Source organism: Neoarius graeffei, chromosome 1 (assembly GCF_027579695.1).
Source record: "Neoarius graeffei isolate fNeoGra1 chromosome 1, fNeoGra1.pri, whole genome shotgun sequence".
NCBI classification, from domain to species: Eukaryota; Metazoa; Chordata; class Actinopteri; order Siluriformes; family Ariidae; genus Neoarius; species Neoarius graeffei.
In genome coordinates this window covers 50,132,811-50,151,936 of record NC_083569.1, presented here as the reverse complement: position 1 = coordinate 50,151,936, position 19,126 = coordinate 50,132,811, and the positions used below count along the sequence as shown (strand labels likewise).

Here is a 19,126-nt window from a genome sequence, read left to right as displayed (position 1 = left end):
AAGATGTTGATCCATTTTCTGTAACAGCATGGATCTGAATATTTGCAAGTGTAATATAAAAGATGTGTATATTTTCATGGACTCCTTTTACTACATTATTATTCCATAACGTATATAATATATAACATACGGTATACAACAGCTCGTTCACTGGGAATTGCATGAGCTAATAGCCTAAGCCTAATAATATACATGTTCTTATATAACAAAAAAGGCATATACTCATTGATATGGTGAAGTGTCCCATATCATAGGATACATTTATTGAGCATTTATGGAAGGAGTCTTGGGTGTCAGCACTTTGTAAAATTCAGTAAAATTCCCAACACAGGACTTAGTTCCTGTTATCACTTACAATATAGCGGCTAAATACAGTTATTTCCTCGCCGGCCTCTCCTCTCTCTTTCTCTCTTGAAATTAATGATTAAAAACATGTTACTTGTCATGTTACTGAGAAACAAAAAAAAGTGCAAAATCCTCTGTCCTGAAGACTCGAGTCTCATGGATGTTAATGTAACTATGAGCAGTTGAAAAGTGCAATGTGTCATTCATTAATAAATGAAAAATTTTACTAATTTTCAAATGTGTTCAATATAAGAGGAATATTGTTTCTGACATATAAACTCAAGAAGTACTCAAAATTTCAAAATTGATGTATCTATATTATTCTTATTTAAATAATTATTTTTATTATTATTATTTTAGCATTTCCAGTTAAAGGAATCCTGGAAGAAGGGGGTGCTGTAGCACCCTGAGCACCCATACTTCCCACATCCTTGGGGGGAACATAATGGAAAATGAACAAAAGCTGCAAAAGATTATACTGTCTTACTTAAGTTGTGACAAGCTGGAGGAGGGTTAAATGCGATGCTGTGCAGCACCTCATTACCACTGTGATAATTGGTAAATTATAAAGGCCAAATTACACAGCACATTCTTTAGTAGTTTATCTGTATGCGAGTTGGTTAAAAGCAAACTTGTTTAATGAATAACTAGAAAAGAGAAATGTCTTACATCTTCCAAGTGTTCGGCTAGTCTGCAAAAATAAGCAAGTAAAATAACTGTGATTAGTTGTAAACTAATGACTGGATAGAAACATCAATAAAGGACTATAGAAACAGCCATGATGCTATTAGGGTTGGCTTAAGAACAGGGAGGAACGCAATGGGCAAATCAACAAACACGTTGCTTTAAATAGAATACAAATTCTGTATATAGGCCACTACAAATATAGTTTATATAGTGGTAGCTCAGTGGTTAAAGGTCTTTACACATACATCATGACGCAAATTAATGATGCGAATGTGTGAAAAAAAATCTCATCTCATCTCATTATCTCTAGCCGCTTTATCCTTCTACAGGGTCGCAGGCAAGCTGGAGCCTATCCCAGCTGACTACGGGCGAAAGGCGGGATACACCCTGGACAAGTTGCCAGGTCATCACAGGGCTCATTATGCAAGTATTCCACAAAAATAATCTCATGACGATGGAGTCGACAAGTGATAATGAGCTGATGGATGAGCTAGTGTTTATTCTTTTACAAAAAAAAATGGGGAAAAAGAAAATGTTGGGTACATCCTATCCTGAGAAGTAGGTCAGGACGCAGGGAGTTTCACTGCTTGCTTCAGGAGTTGTTAAGACTGAGGGAAACTTTCACTACATCACAAAAGTAGACGATGGACCATGGGCTGTACACCCGCTGTTTTAATTGCTGACATTGTCATTACATCCAGACATTCTCTTTAAAGTTGTTATCTTTATCATTTTTGTTGCCCTTGTCAAAGAGTACTGGGTTTTGAGACACAAAATGAATGAGAAACTCCAACAAGCCTGCAGGTCGATGACATTTCCACAACTTGCGCCCTGATTGATTGAATGCGTTCCTTTCGCGGACAAAATATTAGAAATGTCGAGCCTGCTGTGAAAAATAATAAACATTGCTTTGATGTGAAAGTGTTAATTTATGGGATGGTTATTTGAAAAAATATATTTTCTTAATAAAATATCACAACAACAAAAAATCCTGCTGTACGTGTAAAGACCTTAAGGCTTCAGGCTACTGATTGGAAAGCCCAGCATCACCAAGCTGCCACTGTTGGCTACTGTGCATTTAAGCAAGGCCCTTAATCCCTAAATTGCTCAGTTGTATCATGCCTCAATTGAAAGTCATGTTAGATAAAATTTTCATGCAAATGAGTAAAATGTAAATGGCATATGCTGCTTTGATTAAACTCAGTCCTTGAAGATTCAGTGATCTATAGATGCTCTGTTTTAGAAATATGTAATAATTTGATGATCTGTAAATATGTAATACATTTTGGAACAATGTGAGATTGAGACAAAATGTATTATTTAGTAATTACAGTGGTGGACCTTAACTGTCTACAACTATAGATTAAATTATATACTGTAATAACTACACTGATCAGCCATAAAATTAAAAACACTGAGAGGTGATGTGAATAACATTATCTCATTACAGTGGCACCTATCAAGCGGTGGGATATATTAGGCAGCAAGAGAACAGTCAGTTCATGAAGTTGATGTGTTGGAAGCAGGAAAAATGGGCAAGCGTAAGGATCTGAATGACTTTGACAAGGGCCACATTGTGATGGCGAGATGACTGGGTCTGAGTATCTCCAAAATGGCGCATCTTGTAGGGTTTTCCCAGTATGCAGTGGTTAGTACCTACCAAAAGTGGTCCAAGGAAGGACAACCAGTGAACCAGTGACAGGGTGATGGGTGTCGAAGGCTCACTGATTCACATGGGACACAAAGGCTAGCCCATATGGTCCAATCCCACAGAAGAGCTACTGTAGCATAAACTGCTGAAAAAGTTAATGCTGACTAAAACAGAAAGGTGTCATCACAATCTGGCCCTTGTCAAAGTCGCTCAGATCCTTACGCTTGCCCATTTTTCCTGCTTCCAACACATCAACTTCAAGAACTGACTGTTCTCTTGCTGCCTAATATATCCCACCGCTTGACAGGTGCCACTGTAATGAGATAATCAATGTTATTCACGTCACCTCTCAGTGTTTTTAATTTTAAGGCTGATCGGTATCCACACTATAAAATTTCAATTATTCCTCAGAACTACACATTTTCACCTGGTCATTACAATTAACTGAATACATGCTCTATGAGTGAAGTAACTGAAAATAATAATAATTATTTAAAAAATACATTTAAAATTAGGAAAATATAAACTACAGAGGAAACAGAACATCCAAAAGTGTGGATGTTAAGAGAATAGAGGAAAATATCTCCACAGTTACCTCCTCATCAGGCTCTTGGTCTGAATCTGATTCCTTTGAGGAGCAAGAAGCAATAAAAGAAAAGGAGAGAGAGAGAGAGAGAGAGAGGGGCAGGGAATAGGATAAAGAGAAGGAAAAAGAAAGAGCACGCAAAGCAGTTACCATTGCAACAGAACTCTTGAGCCAGCCTGTGAGGCAAAGTATGAGAGGGGGTATGTGTGGAGGACATATACTGCCTAAAACGCTCATAATAATACTGTTTCTGCTACCAGTTATTCAACCAATTACAATTAAAACATACATTATATAACTATAACATAATTTTAACCAAATCCTAAATCCCTAATCTAACCAGAATCCTGACTCTATCTTAAAAGTCATCAACCCTGCATTGTAAAAGTGAATTGAGCATGACAGTAAAATTGTGTAATGTTATGTTTTAAAGTCTCCATTGTGTTAACTTCAGTTATAATAAACTGAAACAGAGTTTAATGTAACAGTGTGCAGTAGGTATTACAAAAGATTAACCTGTGAAATCAATAGTTAGTTTGATAAAAAAAAAAGTAAAGCATGAGCATACTGTAAATGTTATAAGAAGTCATGCATTCGTTAAATATAATAAAATCACAGAAAGAACTCAAGAAACATCAGATTTGTTGGGGTCATAAGTGTGACTTTGGTTTTTATACAGTATCATTACCATGCATGATAAAGTGACTGGGAGTTAAATTACCTTAGCATAAGTTGGTAAAGTAATATTTAGGTTGCATATAGCATTGTGGGCCAAACTCCGATACGATCTCGGCTCTTTCATGAAGGACAATCGACCGCAAGGTTCCTGAGTGTTATCTCGTATCTAGAAGATTTCCAACAAATAACCAAAACATTTTATCAACAAATGTGTTACTGGTAACAAAATTAACTTAACTAAGTTTAACTTTCTTCAACAAGAAAGTGAATGTTTTCAGAAGAAATACACACAACATGAATAGAGAGTTTACCTTTATAAAGAGGGCGAGTCGGTTTTCTTTAAAGGCAAAAAAACTGAAGATATGATGTTGGCCACTCTTGGTGAGGGGGACTAGATTTCCAAAGCAGTCTGCATAGATGGGTTTTCCTTCTAATACCTTCAATGGAACATCACAAGAATTATACACCATTAAGATTTCGTCCTTATCATACAGGTTTTTATAGCTTCCTTAAGCATTTAATTTTTCAGAACTGTAGGAAACTTTAATAGTGCTGCCAAAAAGTAAAATGAGAGTTTCATGACAATTTTATTTGTTTCGGGGTTTTTTTTTTTTAAACTGGGTATTAGTTTTTATTCCAGTAGAACCGACAATAATGAATGATGAATGAATGGATATGTACTGTGAAGACCTAAAATATTTTTAAAAGATGGTGAGCTCTACAGTATACAATCATTGAGATTGTACTTTTATAAATGTGCCAAAAAGCTTCTTGATATGCTATAATACTTGTAAAGAGAAAACAGTTACATTTAATTTCGCTAATTTGTGCATTTCCTTCCAGGATTATTAAAGTGATCGATCTATCCATCTATCTGTCTGTGTAGTTAATCAGCTAAGACATAGAGAGTTTCACCTTCATATATTAATGTTGTCTACAAGCTAGATAAATATCTAACAGAGAACACCTGCACTGCAAAAAACTGAAAACTGAATGTGAGGAGAAAATTGCTGAATACTAGTGAAATTATCTTGCTGCATGGACAGATATTTTTACTTGATAAGACATCTTAGAATAAGTTGGTTGCAATTGAGAACGAGGTTTAATAATCTCAGAACTGGTGTCTTGTATTTTTCTAATAGGAAATGCCAGATCATTTCAACTATTTTCAAGATATTTTCACTTGCCAAGATATCATTTTTTGCAGCGTGGGATGAATTTCTATAAGACTGAACACATACAGTGGTGCTTGAAAGTTTGTGAACCCTTTAGAATTTTCTATATTTCTGCATAAATATGACCTAAAACATCATCAGATTTTCACACAAGTCCTAAAAGTAGATAAAGAGAACCCAGTTAAATAAATGAGACAAAATATTATACTTGGTCTTTTATTTATTGAGGAAAATGATCCGATATTACGTATCTGTGAGTGGCAAAAGTATGTGAACCTTTGCTTTCAGTATCTGGTGTGACCCCCTTGTGCAGCAATAACTGCAAATAAACGTTTCCAGTAACTGTTGATCAGTCCTGCACACCGGCTTGGAGTAATTTTAGCCCATTCCTCCGTACAGAACAGCTTCAACTCTGGGATGTTGGTGGGTTTCCTCATATGAACTGATCGCTTCAGGTCCTTCCACAACATTTCCATTGGATTAAGGTCAGGACTTTGACTTGGCCATTCCAAAACATTAACTTTATTCTTCTTTAACCATTCTTTGGTAGAACGACTTGTGTGCTTAGGGTCGTTGTCTTGCTGCATGACCCACCTTCTCTTGAGATTCAGTTCATGGACAGATGTCCTGACATTTTCCTTTAGAATTCGCTGGTATAATTCAGAATTCATTGTTCCATCAATGATGGCAAGCCGTCCTGGCCCAGATGCAGCAAAACAGGCCCAAACCATGATACTACCACCACCATGTTTCACAGATGGGATAAGGTTCTTTTGCTGGAATGCAGTGTTTTCCTTTCTCCAAACATAACGCTTCTCATTTAAACCAAAAGTTCTATTTTGGTCTCATCCATCCACAAAACATTTTTCCAATAGCCTTCTGGCTTGTCCACGTGCTCTTTAGTAAACTGTAGATGAGCAGCAATGTTATTTTTGGAGAGCAGTTCTTTCTCCTTGCAACTCTGTCATGCACACCATTGTTGTTCAGTGTTCTCCTGGTGGTGGACTCATGAACATTAACATTAGTCAATGTGAGAGAGGCCTTCAGTTGCTTAGAAGTTACCCCAGGGTCCTTTGTGACCTCGCCGACTATTACATGCCTTACTCTTGGAGTGATCTTTGTTGGTCGACCACTCCTGGGGAGGGTAACAATGGACTTGAATTACCTCCATTTGTATACAATCTGTCTGACTGTGGATTGGTGGAGTCCAAACTCTTTAGAGATGGTTTTGTAACCTTTTCCAGCCTGATGAGCATCAACAATGCTTTTTCTGAGGTCCTCAGAAATCTCCTTTGTTCGTGCCATGATACACTTCCACAAACGTGTTGTGAAGATCAGACTTTGATAGATCCCTGTTCTTTAAATAAAACAGGGTGCCCACTCACACCTGATTGTCATCCCATTGATTGAAAACACCTGACTCTAATTTCACCTTCAAATTAACTGCTAATCCTAGAGGTTCACATACTTTTGCCACTCACAGATATGTAATATCGGATCATTTTCCTCAATAAATAAATGACCAAGTATAATATTTTTGTCTCATTTGTTTAACTGGGTTCTGTTTATCTACTTTTAGGACTTGTGTGAAAATCTGATGATGTTTTAGGTCATATATATGCAGAAATATAGAAAATTCTAAAGGGTTCACAAACTTTCAAGCACCACTGTAAGTTAGCTTGGTGAACAATTTAGTACATAACATTTCATGTTACCAAGTAATTTTGATCACATAAACCTCTACTTTACCTCTACATCCCGACTTCGAGCCACCTCTGTGAAGTTCTCCTGCTGCTCCAGAGTTTTATCTATCTTGTCATCAGTCATGCAGAAACAGCGCAGGCGTGCTTCTATTGGATCATGGGTTTTGGCAAAAATGACAAATTTGGCCATGTACGGCACACAGATTATCTCCCGATAAACCTGTGTGGCAAAGTTGACCGACTCGTGGGCCTGTCGACAATCTATTAGCCAGAATCTAAATTGTGGAAGTTAGAAAACACAATAAGTACTTTGATTGTCTTTTGATTGAAAAAAAAAAATCTAACACTGATGAACCAACCTTGCAGAGACATTTGTGGTGAATGACGCACAGTCATTGATAAAATTTAAAGGTGTGGTTCCGGTAATATCTTCCCACTGAGCTGGTGTTGTTCCACCTGGTTAAGCACAGAGCAGTATAGAAAACTAAGAACTGAATTCTTTTTTTGTCTATACTTCATAAAGATGTGCTGAATGGTTAAAAAAGTACCATCTTTTTTTTGTCATACTCTCATTTTTAGCCTAAAATCTGTTATCTTTCATGCTCTATTCATTGTTTAGCAACCGATAAAAGATATACTGTTGAGCCAGGGCATTTTTCTTGATTTTATAGCAATACAACATGTTAAAATACCAAATAGGTACTAATACATACAAAATACATACTAAGTCTCTCTCAAATATCATGCATTTAGGGACACAGACACAGCTCTTTAAATGCTGGAGGATCCTCCTGATTGGAGATGCACATGAAAGATGGAGGTCATGTGACACAACCTCTCTACAATAAATATGCTTTTTTTTTTAATATTTAATTTATTAGAGAAACTCAATAGAGAAATTCAATCAGAGAAATGAATTAACAAGCTGCTGTTCATTTGTTTATGCAATTGTGCTCCCTCACCTGTGATACTGCATAGCAAACGAAGTGTTGGTGTATCTCCTCCAAAGCCGTTGTATATAGGGTCAGTGGAAGTCTTGGGTATAGGAATGGTCATGGTGATGGGTTTATGGAACTTCCGCCTACGGGGCTCCAGGGTGACTATAGGACTAAATGTAGCTTTGTTCCCCAAGATCTTTCTCACCATGTCTACATTCACAGGTTGAGCCTAATCAAGAGAAAGAAATAAACCAAATACCAGGACTTTTGTTGTAAAATACAGCAGTATTACAGCTGAATAGAGAGAGTATGTTCTAGTTTCCAGACAGAAAACCAATAAAGCAATAATTATTGAAATACTGAAAATAAGAGTAACACTACTTCTTGACAAAAGAATGCAAAAATTAACTGCAATACCTGTAGTCCAACTCGAATACGTTTTGTAAGTGCGCCTTCTGGGAAGACAGCCTGGACTTGTGGTACCACTGTACTGCTCAAAATCCCACCCTCTGGACCTATCAAATTACTGTCCTGCTTGATCCGTGAGACCACCGCAAAGTACTGTGGGAAGTCCCGGGTGATTATGCGGCAAATACGCTTCCTCTCCAGCTCTTCTGGAGGGTCCAGGTCTGATGATACAGGCCAATGTCATACAATTATTTTGGGATATGGAATAAGAAATGAAAATAGTTTGTAGGTCAGATAAAACCCAATACAGGCTTAAACAATGAGCAATTTATGTAAATCTGAGAAGATGAGAAGTAAGTAAATTATACTTTATGTTGAATGTAGTGCTGTCAAAAATGTCGCATTATTAACGTGTTAACTTGACTCAATTTTAATGGCGATAATTTTTTTATCGCGAGATTAACACTCTGTGACGTGATGCCACGCCCCGCACAGCCAGAGTCCTCTGCCCTCCCCCGAAGACCCACGGTGCTCGGCTTAGGTTTCGTTTTCCCATCGGCGGCTCCAGCTCCACTTTGCAGTGGCTGTGACAAGACGTGTTATGCTCTGCAATAAAAAAAAACATTGGTACAACCAGTGTTCGAACTATGCCGATATTTTCGGGGGGGGGGGGGGGGGGGGGGGTACCTTATTTTCCCTTGGGGGGGTGCTTGTGCTTGTCTCAGAGTGCGGCTCTCCATCACGCGCTCACTTCGGATATGCAAATGCTTCCCGTTACACACGATTGCTATGTCAATAAACATCATTTTGCCAATATTTTAGAGACCCTCCAACATTTCCCAAATCATGTTTTCAAGGGATCTCATGTCTGTTTCAGGGGATCTCGGATCCCCCGTGTACCCCCGTAGTTCGAATGGTGAGCAAGCCCATTCACTTTTTTATGCTGATAAGAGAATTACATGGTTTTTCATGTGACAAAAATGTGCGATTAAATTGCGATTAATCGCGAGTTAACTATGACAGTCGCGACATTAATCGCGATTAAATATTTTAATCGCTTGACAGCACTAGTTGAATGTTATTATATTCTTGTCCAAAAAGCAGAATGTGATTTCATATTTCTACCTTCAGGTTCATATTTTATTGATACAGAAAATATTAGTGTTTTATTTCATCCTTCCTGACCAACAAGGTTCATGACAATGTATACAATGTTGTAATGCACACAACGTCAAAAGGAACCAACACATCTTCAGACTAACTGAAAAGGTGTTTGGCAACAATTGCCACGATCAGATACGTGGGATAAGGGAATGTTAATGTTGTAGAACCTGGAAAAGGTGTACAGTGATACCCAGGTATGAGCAGAGCAGGCGTCCTACAGTGACATTCCTTTAAGTAATCTGCATGAAGAGAAGGTGCTCCTTGTAGAGTGGCATGTCATAAGTTGGTCATACAGTCAGTCTACAGGCCATGTTGATGATGATGGCCACCATCCAGTGGGCAAGTATTTGCTTAAGCAAGAGTTAGCATAAGCACCCTGTGTTTCTCCTTGGTAACAGATGAACAATTGCTCTGAATATGGGATGGCTGTCTTCTAGTCTAAATAGTACAGGAGGCTGTATACCAGACGCAAAGAAGAATGCGCTGCAGGCTTGTTACAAAATTGGGTGATGTGACCTTAGACAGAAATCCTGGGTTGAACTACAACGTCTCCCTTGAATAACCTGGCCATGGAAAGCCTGATGCCATCGTCTGTAGTTCTCCCACACTTTTTGTTCAAAAAACTGCAGTTTTCAGAGACATCTATTTCATTTGCCATCTTTCATAGGCTCCTAAGAAGTGGCATTAAGCTATTCCAGCACAAAAAGGATATCCAAAACTTGTGTTCAGAGTTATTATGGGGTGAATATGGGCTTTAGGGAAATGCCCCTTATTTAACGTATTACAGGAAGGTTTTAATAAACTTATGAGACTATTGAGAGGTATTATCCTTGGTGCTGTGGTATGCTGAGATGGCATTCATTTACATCTTAACCTACATGGTGCATGCCTTTCAAGGAACAGCTAGCATTCTCAACAGGAACTGGTACCATGGATGAAGCAAAACCCAGTGCTGCGAGTTAGAGGAATCCAGCTAACTTAACCAGCCCAGTATTGAAAGTCAGAGATATGGCATTGGAGCCATGGCAGTGACACAGAGTCACAGGCCCACTGGTAAGCTAGCCCACAGGATACAGCTATAAACATTTAAGAAATATAATGTCACTACATGGTGCAAAAATTTTTTAATTCATATTAGAACCAGAAGACTTAATCACATCATGCCTATCTTATCCATACTGCAGTGGCTCCCAGTAAAGTTTATTATTGATTATAAAAAGCTTCTAATAACCTCCAAAGTGATTAATGGTCTTGCACCACTGTACCTAAGCAAACACTTGGTCCTTTACGATTTGCCATGCCCACTTTGATCAAAAGGTGCAGGCTCTTTATTAGTACCTAGAATAACGAAGACTACAGCAGAGAGCAGAGCCTTTCCTTACAAAGCCCCCAGTTATGGAACAGCCTTCCAAATAATGTCCAAAACCTATTTGTTTAGTAAAGCCTTTTGTTTATGAACTTTTCTTTTAGGTAAAGGTGCAGATCTGGAGAGTTCATGACCATAGAGTCTTTTGGCAAACTGGGATGTTTGGATGTTGCTTCACCCTCACTCTGACGCATTCACTCTGGTTTGTTGATGGAGGAGTGGTGGACTTCTTTCTGTCCCAGGGTGCCCTCATTCCTTTCTGGCCCTCTCTTTTAGTTCCGCTGTCATAGCTAGTCTGCCCAGAGTCCCTGCTTGCACTTTGCATACAATGTACATCCTCTTAAACCACTACAGGGGTAGGGCATACCTAATAATCTGTTCTCACCCCTTTATCCTTTCCCTTTCTTCTCTCTCTGCCTCTCTCTCTATCAAGCTACACGTTACTCTTGCGGCCTTATGAGATGCCAGTTATCTTGAATCCTGCCCTCTCGAGCTGCCTGATTCATCCTGAAGCTCTACTTCTGTTTGGAGCTTCGTTCACCTGAGAATCACTTGCTGCTTCTGAGGATGGCCCAACATGGATAGTCTAAATTTTGCCATGAGATTGCTGTAGATGGGACCACATGGATATTCTCAAGATTACTGTGGATAGGCTCACTTGGACAGCCTAAAGATTGCACTTACTGAAAACAGTCTACACGCCCTCATCATGTTTCATTCATTATTCAGTGGAGAATTTCACTGAGATACTGAAAACACACTTTATGGATTTATCTGTTTATCGGCTTGTATTTCTGTTACGTTTGGTCTTTCTAGTGATATGCTATGTAAAGCTGTGGTGCCTGCTAGGTTGTTTTCCCTCGTAAGCACTGATGACCTTATTAGCACTCACTGCACTGTTTGCTACTTTTATACAATTCTATCTATCTATCTATCTATCTATCTATCTATCTATCTATCTATCTATCTATCTATCTATCTATCTATCTATCTATCTATCTATCTATCTATCTATCTATCTATCTATACAATGGACATTATCACGAAGCAGCTTTACAGAAATTTAGACATGGATTTAGATTCCTAATGAGCAAGCCAGCCCTGCGATAGGTTGGTGACCTGCCCAGGGTGTACCCCACCTCTCACCCGATGTCAGCTGGGATTGGCTCCAGCTTCCCCTGCAACCCTGACAGATAAGCAGTATAGACAATAGATGGATAAGCAAGCCAGAGGTAACAGTGGCCAGGAAAAACCGACTAAGATGACGTGAGAAAAGAACAGAAAAATGATTGCATGATGGCTGTATTTATTGCAAATACTTTGTGACTTTGTTAAAAGTTATTGTCATGCATGTGTTTGTTTACAAGGTATCCAGATGATTCTCACTGTTCCTGGTTGTTAGGAGGCATGAAATAGAACTGCATTTTTCAGAAGCTCACCTTCATCCAAGCCATTAAGTATCTGATTGAGCTCCTCCTCTGTATATTCACACTGATGCTCTTTCCAGCTTTCCCCTGTCTCACTGCGCAGGATCACCAATTCTCTTTCTTTCCCCCTCAGAGCAGCAAAATGCGGAATCTCCACAATCACTGGTCTAAAACATTACACGAAAAACGGGTTTAATTAAAAATACAATTTAAAAGGACAATTAGAGGCTTACCAGTATTATTATGTGTCTTAAATATATCACATCAAATCAATTTATTTGTATAGCACTTTTAACAATATATGCCAACTATATATATTACTTGGTTGTACATGTACTGAAAAACAAGTTACACAAGTGTTGAACTGAAGATATAACACACACTTAGCACATATACAGATAGGACTGGAGCTGAATATAGTTTTCATTCCAGATGTTTTGGTGCTGACATAAAAGCACACAGAATCATCTGAAGGCAGTCCAACACCAAAATAAAATATGCAGTTTTAATGGCAAAGAGTATAGTTATGTGTATTTTGACACAGCATGACTACAAGAACTAAAACCATAGATATAAACATGTCAGATGCCTCATTAGCCCGAGCCAGACATTTAAAACAGTCCATTGGTTTTAATTGGGCTTTGTATGTCACATTCAATTTTTAGAAAAATGCCATGAATTGTGCAGCTTTTTAAATGAAGGTGTAACTTTTCATAGGTAATGTACGTCTTCATTTATGGGACGTTGCATGGGAATTAAAGCTGAGGTCACCTAACTTCTTTTAACTGACTTTATATTACAAGTTTATTTCATCAATTTAAAAAAAAAATTACTTTAATTCTCATCTATAATTTTGTTGTTGCTGATGTTATTGCTTTATGAAATAAATTACTACCTTGCATTCTTTGCTCTGATTTCTTTTTATTATTAGCCTAATAGCAAAGTCATATTCATAATTAGTGTGAAAGATTTAAATGTACCTAAAACAGAACAGGGTCTAAGAAAAAAATTTGTGGTAATCAGTTGAACACAGTATAAATTAGGTTAGCCGCACGTCTCTCCAAACTTGTAATGGCTAACAATAAAATCTAGCCATTACAATTCGGCGGATCCACTGGCACATTACTATAGCTAGCAACAGTGGCTACTGCAGCATCTACTGTTTCTACATCTATGGCAACAACACAAACCATGTTTAAGAAGCCTGCCATGCTCTGCATGAACTCCCACTTTTCTGCAAAAGGTTTAGAAATATGGTGCAAGGACAAAAAAAATTAAATGACAAACACCAATGTGAACTTAAAAATAAAACAAACACACACACCGTACACAACAAACTATCACAGTCTACTACCAGCACACACTCACACACACACACAAACTAACTTGTGAAGAAGGGAAGACCATTTTAATAAAAGAAGGACAATAAAAAGGGATATGGGACCAGCATCCATGGATTGTTTCATATGTGTCACTCCTACCCCAGGAATTTGGTCCCTGGTGGCCCCAGCTGAAGGATGCGGCTAACCAAACTCTCACCCTCATTCAGAGGGGGCGGGGCAGTAGGGAGATGGAGCTTACTGTCATCCAACAGCAGCAGAAAAAAAGAGAGCACAAACAGTTTGGGGCTGAATTTCCCATCTTCAGTGACATTTTCTATCTAGGCCTCCCGAATTGTGGGTTAAGTATAACCCCTTTTCATAAAATTGCTTCAAAAGTGTTTTGAATTGTGTTGTTGTTTGCTGAAAACATAATCGGGGTTTTTTAATCAATAAAAAATGTTTCAGGGCCATATTCAGAGTTATGTATGTGTAATGAATTAGTTACTGAAATTGTGTACTTCGCTATTTGGACCTCAGACCAAATAATGCACTGTGCACTGTAGATGTGTGTACAAGTTTGCCAAAAAAGCATTAGCGTGTCTCAGTAATATATTTTTCCGTCCTTGAACGCAAGTATTTTGTTCTTGTGTAATGTAGATCTGAGTGAGGAGTGATACTAAGTATAGCACCACTGTCTAACAATTATTAACTACAATGCTTCACTCTGAAACATGATTTTGGACAATCACTAAAAACGTGGCATCTTAAGTGGAGATAATACTAATCTCGAGGACTGAATTTTACATAGTATGCTGATTCTTATATTACAATTTGGAACTCCATCCATTCATCCATCCATTATCTGTAGCCGCTTTATCCTGTTCTACGGGGTCATGGGCAAGCTGGAGCCTATCCCAGCTGACTACGGGCGAAAGGCGGGGTACACCCTGGACAAGTTGCCAGGTCATCACAGGGCTGACACATAGACACAGACAACCAGTCACACTCACATTCACACCTACGGTCAATTTAGAGTCACCAGTTAACCTAACCTGCATGTCTTTGGACTGTGGGGGAAACCGGAGCACCCGGAGGAAACCCACACGGACACGGGGAGAACATGCAAACTCCGCACAGAAAGGCCCCCGTCAGCCACTGGGCTCGAACCCAGAACCTTCTTGCTGTGAGGCGACAGCGCTAACCACTACACCACCGTGCCGCCCAATTTGGAACTCCACCTACTTAAATATACTATATTTATAGCAGATGGCTACTTGGTCAGGCATGTTTTCTTTAAAGAAGTGCGCAGTTACCCAAAATGTTGGCATTTTCACTGAGTTTCACTGAGTTTTATCATTTTTGCCACTATTCACAATGTATTTGATACTACCTGACATTCATTAAACATTGCTTTTATGATAAGTCATATTGTAATGGATAGAGAAAAGGAGGGAAAAATGCGATCTGCTTTGTCAGGTTCATTTCTGGCTTAAAGGTCCACTATATAGGATTTTGGGGGATCTGTGAGTAAAAATGGAATATAGTATTCATAAATGTGTTTTCTTGAGCTTAGAATAGCCCTTTATTCCTCCATAAGGTGTGGGTACACTTCTCCAGAGCCACCATGTTGGTGAGCTACAGTAGTCTATAATAGACAAACCTCTAGATAGCGCCGTCTGCATTTCACATTTTTTTAAGTGGCAGAGTGAATCCGGAAGGAAGCACCAGAAGGAAGACGAAGAAGAAAGAAAAAAGAAAGACAAGGAAGAAGAAAAAAAAAGAGTGCTGGCTAACAAGTTTAATAACCCAGTTTTTGAAAAATGGAGAATCGTATTTATTATTCAGAATGAGAAAAAGCAAAGGAGCATGTACTGGATGTACATTATGGGGACCTGATGGCCACCGTGTGTTGTATCTAATACATGCTTGGAAAGCGAGAGGTAAGGGAGGGGCATTCAGTTGGTTGAATCCTACATAGTGGACCTTTAAAAGAAAGTGCTTGTTGTAAGCTAGTAATCCAGACACAACTGAACCCCCCCCCCCCCCCCCCCCGTACCGAGAGCGCTGTGCAAATAAAATCTGGCAACCTCAGAGGTTTCAGATCATGTTAATGACCTGAATAGTCCTCCCAGAAATTCACCTGCATGAGCTGACTCTGAATATGGAAAGAAAAACATGTACCTATTGGTGTCATTCTTAAGATGCCAACCCTGAATACGGCCCTCAATTCATTAAACAGCTTCAACTGGCATTCAGTCAATCACAGTAAACATATCAAATCAATCATGGATTGTTTTTATTAGTAGGGAGTTTTGCTTTGCAAAATGGTTAATCAAGCCTTCTAGTTTTCTTTATGGCAAGCTGTGAAGCAAACAAAAGTCTTGAGTGTTACTGCAAATGTGTCTCATTAAGTGCAGATAAGAAATACAAGCTTTTTTAATGGAGGCAAAGGAGAGGTAAATCTTTGAAATTTATGCAAAAGCAAGAAAAAGCCATTGTAGAAATGTTATATTGTTAAACTGTATTGTATAGATGTTCAGCCCTTGAGTATTACATAAACCATTCCGAATCTATAAAATATTTTTATTTAATGATGAGGTTTTCAGGTGATCATCAGCCTTTGGTTAGGTTTCCGTAAATCTCACTTATTTTATATCACTGTTACTGTAAAATCAGAAGAGCTTACCCGAGAAATTGAGCACCAGAGGGTCCAACCTCAATAATTCGGCTAGCTAACCCATCTCCTTCGACCATCGGGGGCATGGTCGCTAAGCGATGTCGTTTCACTAGGCGACAGGTTACTCGTGTCGGAGCACTGCACTTCCTGGGGGGGATGATGATACGCAGGCCGTTATGGCGACACCCTCGCATGGCACCACCTCGGGCATCCACCATAAAACTGACAAGAAAGCTGCAAATGAGGCAAACATCGATGTCAGTATCAATCATCTGCTTGAATATATCAGTGCAAGTTGTTGTTTTTTTCCTGAATTTATTGTGTTGTCCTTTTACATGCAAAGACACACCAAAGAGGAAACTAGATGTGGCAGGGTAAACCTGTATGCACAACACACACATACATATACACACAATGAAATACCACTCTCGACAGTAGAAACATTCCCCAGCATGCTTGAAATATATGGTACTGGCACACTGTCAGGATTCACAAGGGTACAGCATTCAGACGGCTGCGTGTAAATTTAGGGAAAGCAAGACAGTCATAGTGAGGTAGAGAAGAACAATGATGTAATGGTCTGAAAGCACCTTGAAAGGTGAATGAGTTGTAAAGTATGTGGTATATTTCTATGTTGGTACTCATATGAACCACACTTGCACACAGTTGCACATTTTATACTTTAAATTGATAGCGGTTTTTAAGGGAAAGCATACAAAATAGCTAGGGTTGAACATCATTAATGGCCTAATAAGGAGTAGAGATTAAACGATAAAACAGGTAACAGGTGTGTTAGTGCACATTTTAATGAAATGATAAATACATTCACTGCAAGAAATGTGAGATTTTAATCTGCTACGCTTTAGACAGATAATATTGAGTTAAACACGATATTCATGTTAGCACCTTGGGCATTAACAGGTCACAGCAGACATTGCAAATATGTTTCTGTGTTTTAATTTGGGATTGAGAGAGTTGACAGGCAAAACAAAGATTACAGAGCTTTCTGTATGGACTGCACAGTGCAAGAGACAGAGACAGGGGATGAAAAGCCATATGGTTATACGTCAAAATGCAGCCAGTCACCTGCTGCTGTCATGTTCATGGCACGGAGAGGAATGGCTGGAGAGAGAACAAGATACCCATCAGAATATGAGACAGAGAGAGAGAGAGAGAGAGAGAGAGTAGCATATACAGTAGGCATATCAGGTGACAATTCAAATTCAATCCAAATTGCTTGAAACTGCTCCAATTGAATTCAGAATTGAATGCAGAACAACATATTTTTTTACAGAATTAAAATGTGCTTATCCGTTCTTGAGATATTACAAATCAACGAGTGAAAAAACGGGTTAATTTTTAGAAAACTGCCGGAATATTATGTATTAGGATCACATGGTCCAAAATGGAGCTCGTTAATGATTGAGATCAAATGTTTTTTTCTTAATAACGTTTCTATTTTTCAAGATATTTACATGGAAATTGGCAGGCACATAGATGGTTGTGTACTGAATACAAAGTTTGAAAAATTAGTAAAAACAAATTGTGCAAATTAGTATTTAATTAGTATTAATTATGCTAATTAGGTAAAACATTAAATCGGTACACTCAATAAAAAAGTAATAAAAGATTATTTCTAATACCCTCTTTGTGCTCTGTAGGCCTTTGTATTTCTCAAAAGTACTAGTGTTTATATGAAAGACTATAAATGATTATTTTGGTTAATATTCACAGCTTTCAAGGCGAACCTCGAAAAAATTGTGTGATCCACATCCAATAAATAATTCCAATTAACTAAACTGAAATTGACACTCACGTTTGTGACTTCCGTTCTTTTCAAATCTCAATCTGACGACTAAGAGCTCAATATTTTTCATCAAAAAAACTCCAGTTATATTCTAAAATAGTTATTTATTTACATGAATCACTTTGATTTGAAAAAATAAGTAGGTAAAGCTATGAAAACTCACTTCAAAGTCTCCCGTGAATCATAACATCAAAACTAGCTGATGGAAAAGTTTGCTGAATACGTCATCAGAAACAGTGAGAGCTACAGAACATTCCTATAGGCGGTATCTGATTGATTGATTGATTGATTGATTGATTGATTGATTGATTGATTGATATCCACGAGTAATCCAGTCGGAACCCGATGAGAAGAGAGAGAACCTGACTGCTTTCCCGTGACTCAAAAAGCACCGGCAGTTTCCTGACATCCCGTGAGCGGAAAGTGTACTCTGTTACACCAACTCCAACCTGCCGTTACTCCCAAAGAACTGAACAGATCTTAATGAGATAAATTTCTTTAGAAAGCAGAAATTATAAGCTTTTTAATGATAGTATTCACGATAGAAGATATTCAAGAGTTAAGCAATGACAGATTTGGAAACTTAGATGAGCGTCTGCATGCACAATTTTCATAGCACGGCCAGCGAGCGTCTGATATGCCTACATAAAGAGCAACAAAAGTCAAAGTGGAGAAATCAACTGAGATCTTTTATAACTGAGGCATTCATAAAATCTTGATGAAAACCTTCCAAAAGTTAAACACCTTATGTTTAACACCTTGATGCCTCAGAGGGGGGTGAGGGAGCCATATAATGAGCATTTTGCAGAAGCAGCCACAGTTCTTCTGGACACTTTGTCACACTCGCTTCTTAATTTTTCAGGAAAACCCAGCAGCCTTCATTATGTTTTCTTTTTTAATCTGAAAAGTGGTCTTTTATGTAATATGCTGCTCAGATACAGACATTTTTATTCTGTAACATTTAATTTTGTCCTGGAAAACAAATGTTTGAACTCTAAAATGTTTTTGTACTGACTCGATAATGTAGAAGTCATAAAATAAAAAGTTTGTATGAAAAAATAGGGTGCCTAAGACTTTTGTACAGTGCTGTATTTTTCAAAAAAAAAATTCAAAAACCCTTCACATTAAATGTTATGATCTTGTCAACGTAGAGCTTCTGGTAGTCTAGCACAACACCCATTTCTAGTCTACA

The 19,126-nt window shown here is 38.2% G+C and overlaps 1 protein-coding gene across 11 annotated transcripts in view; it reads right to left on the bottom strand.

Annotated features, from left to right (window-relative positions):
* The window catches only part of ank2b (ankyrin 2b, neuronal), a 359,605-nt gene that overhangs the window by 41,016 nt on the left and 299,463 nt on the right, over positions 1-19,126 (bottom strand). For 6 of the 11 annotated variants that reach the window (XM_060933349.1, XM_060933287.1, XM_060933279.1 and 3 more), the window contains 12 exons: positions 17,214-17,249; positions 16,137-16,361; positions 13,610-13,708; positions 12,141-12,295; positions 8,181-8,392; positions 7,788-7,992; positions 7,185-7,281; positions 6,872-7,100; positions 4,259-4,384; positions 3,991-4,113; positions 3,279-3,311; positions 1,015-1,036 (listed from right to left, as the gene is read on the bottom strand). In XM_060933349.1, coding sequence (XP_060789332.1) covers positions 1,015-1,036; positions 3,279-3,311; positions 3,991-4,113; positions 4,259-4,384; positions 6,872-7,100; positions 7,185-7,281; positions 7,788-7,992; positions 8,181-8,392; positions 12,141-12,295; positions 13,610-13,708; positions 16,137-16,361; positions 17,214-17,249 — 1,562 coding nt within the window. The remainder of the gene's footprint in view (positions 1-1,014; positions 1,037-3,278; positions 3,312-3,990; positions 4,114-4,258; positions 4,385-6,871; positions 7,101-7,184; positions 7,282-7,787; positions 7,993-8,180; positions 8,393-12,140; positions 12,296-13,609; positions 13,709-16,136; positions 16,362-17,213; positions 17,250-19,126) is intronic. The other 5 variants (XM_060933296.1, XM_060933324.1, XM_060933305.1 and 2 more) reach the window with 5 other exon arrangements.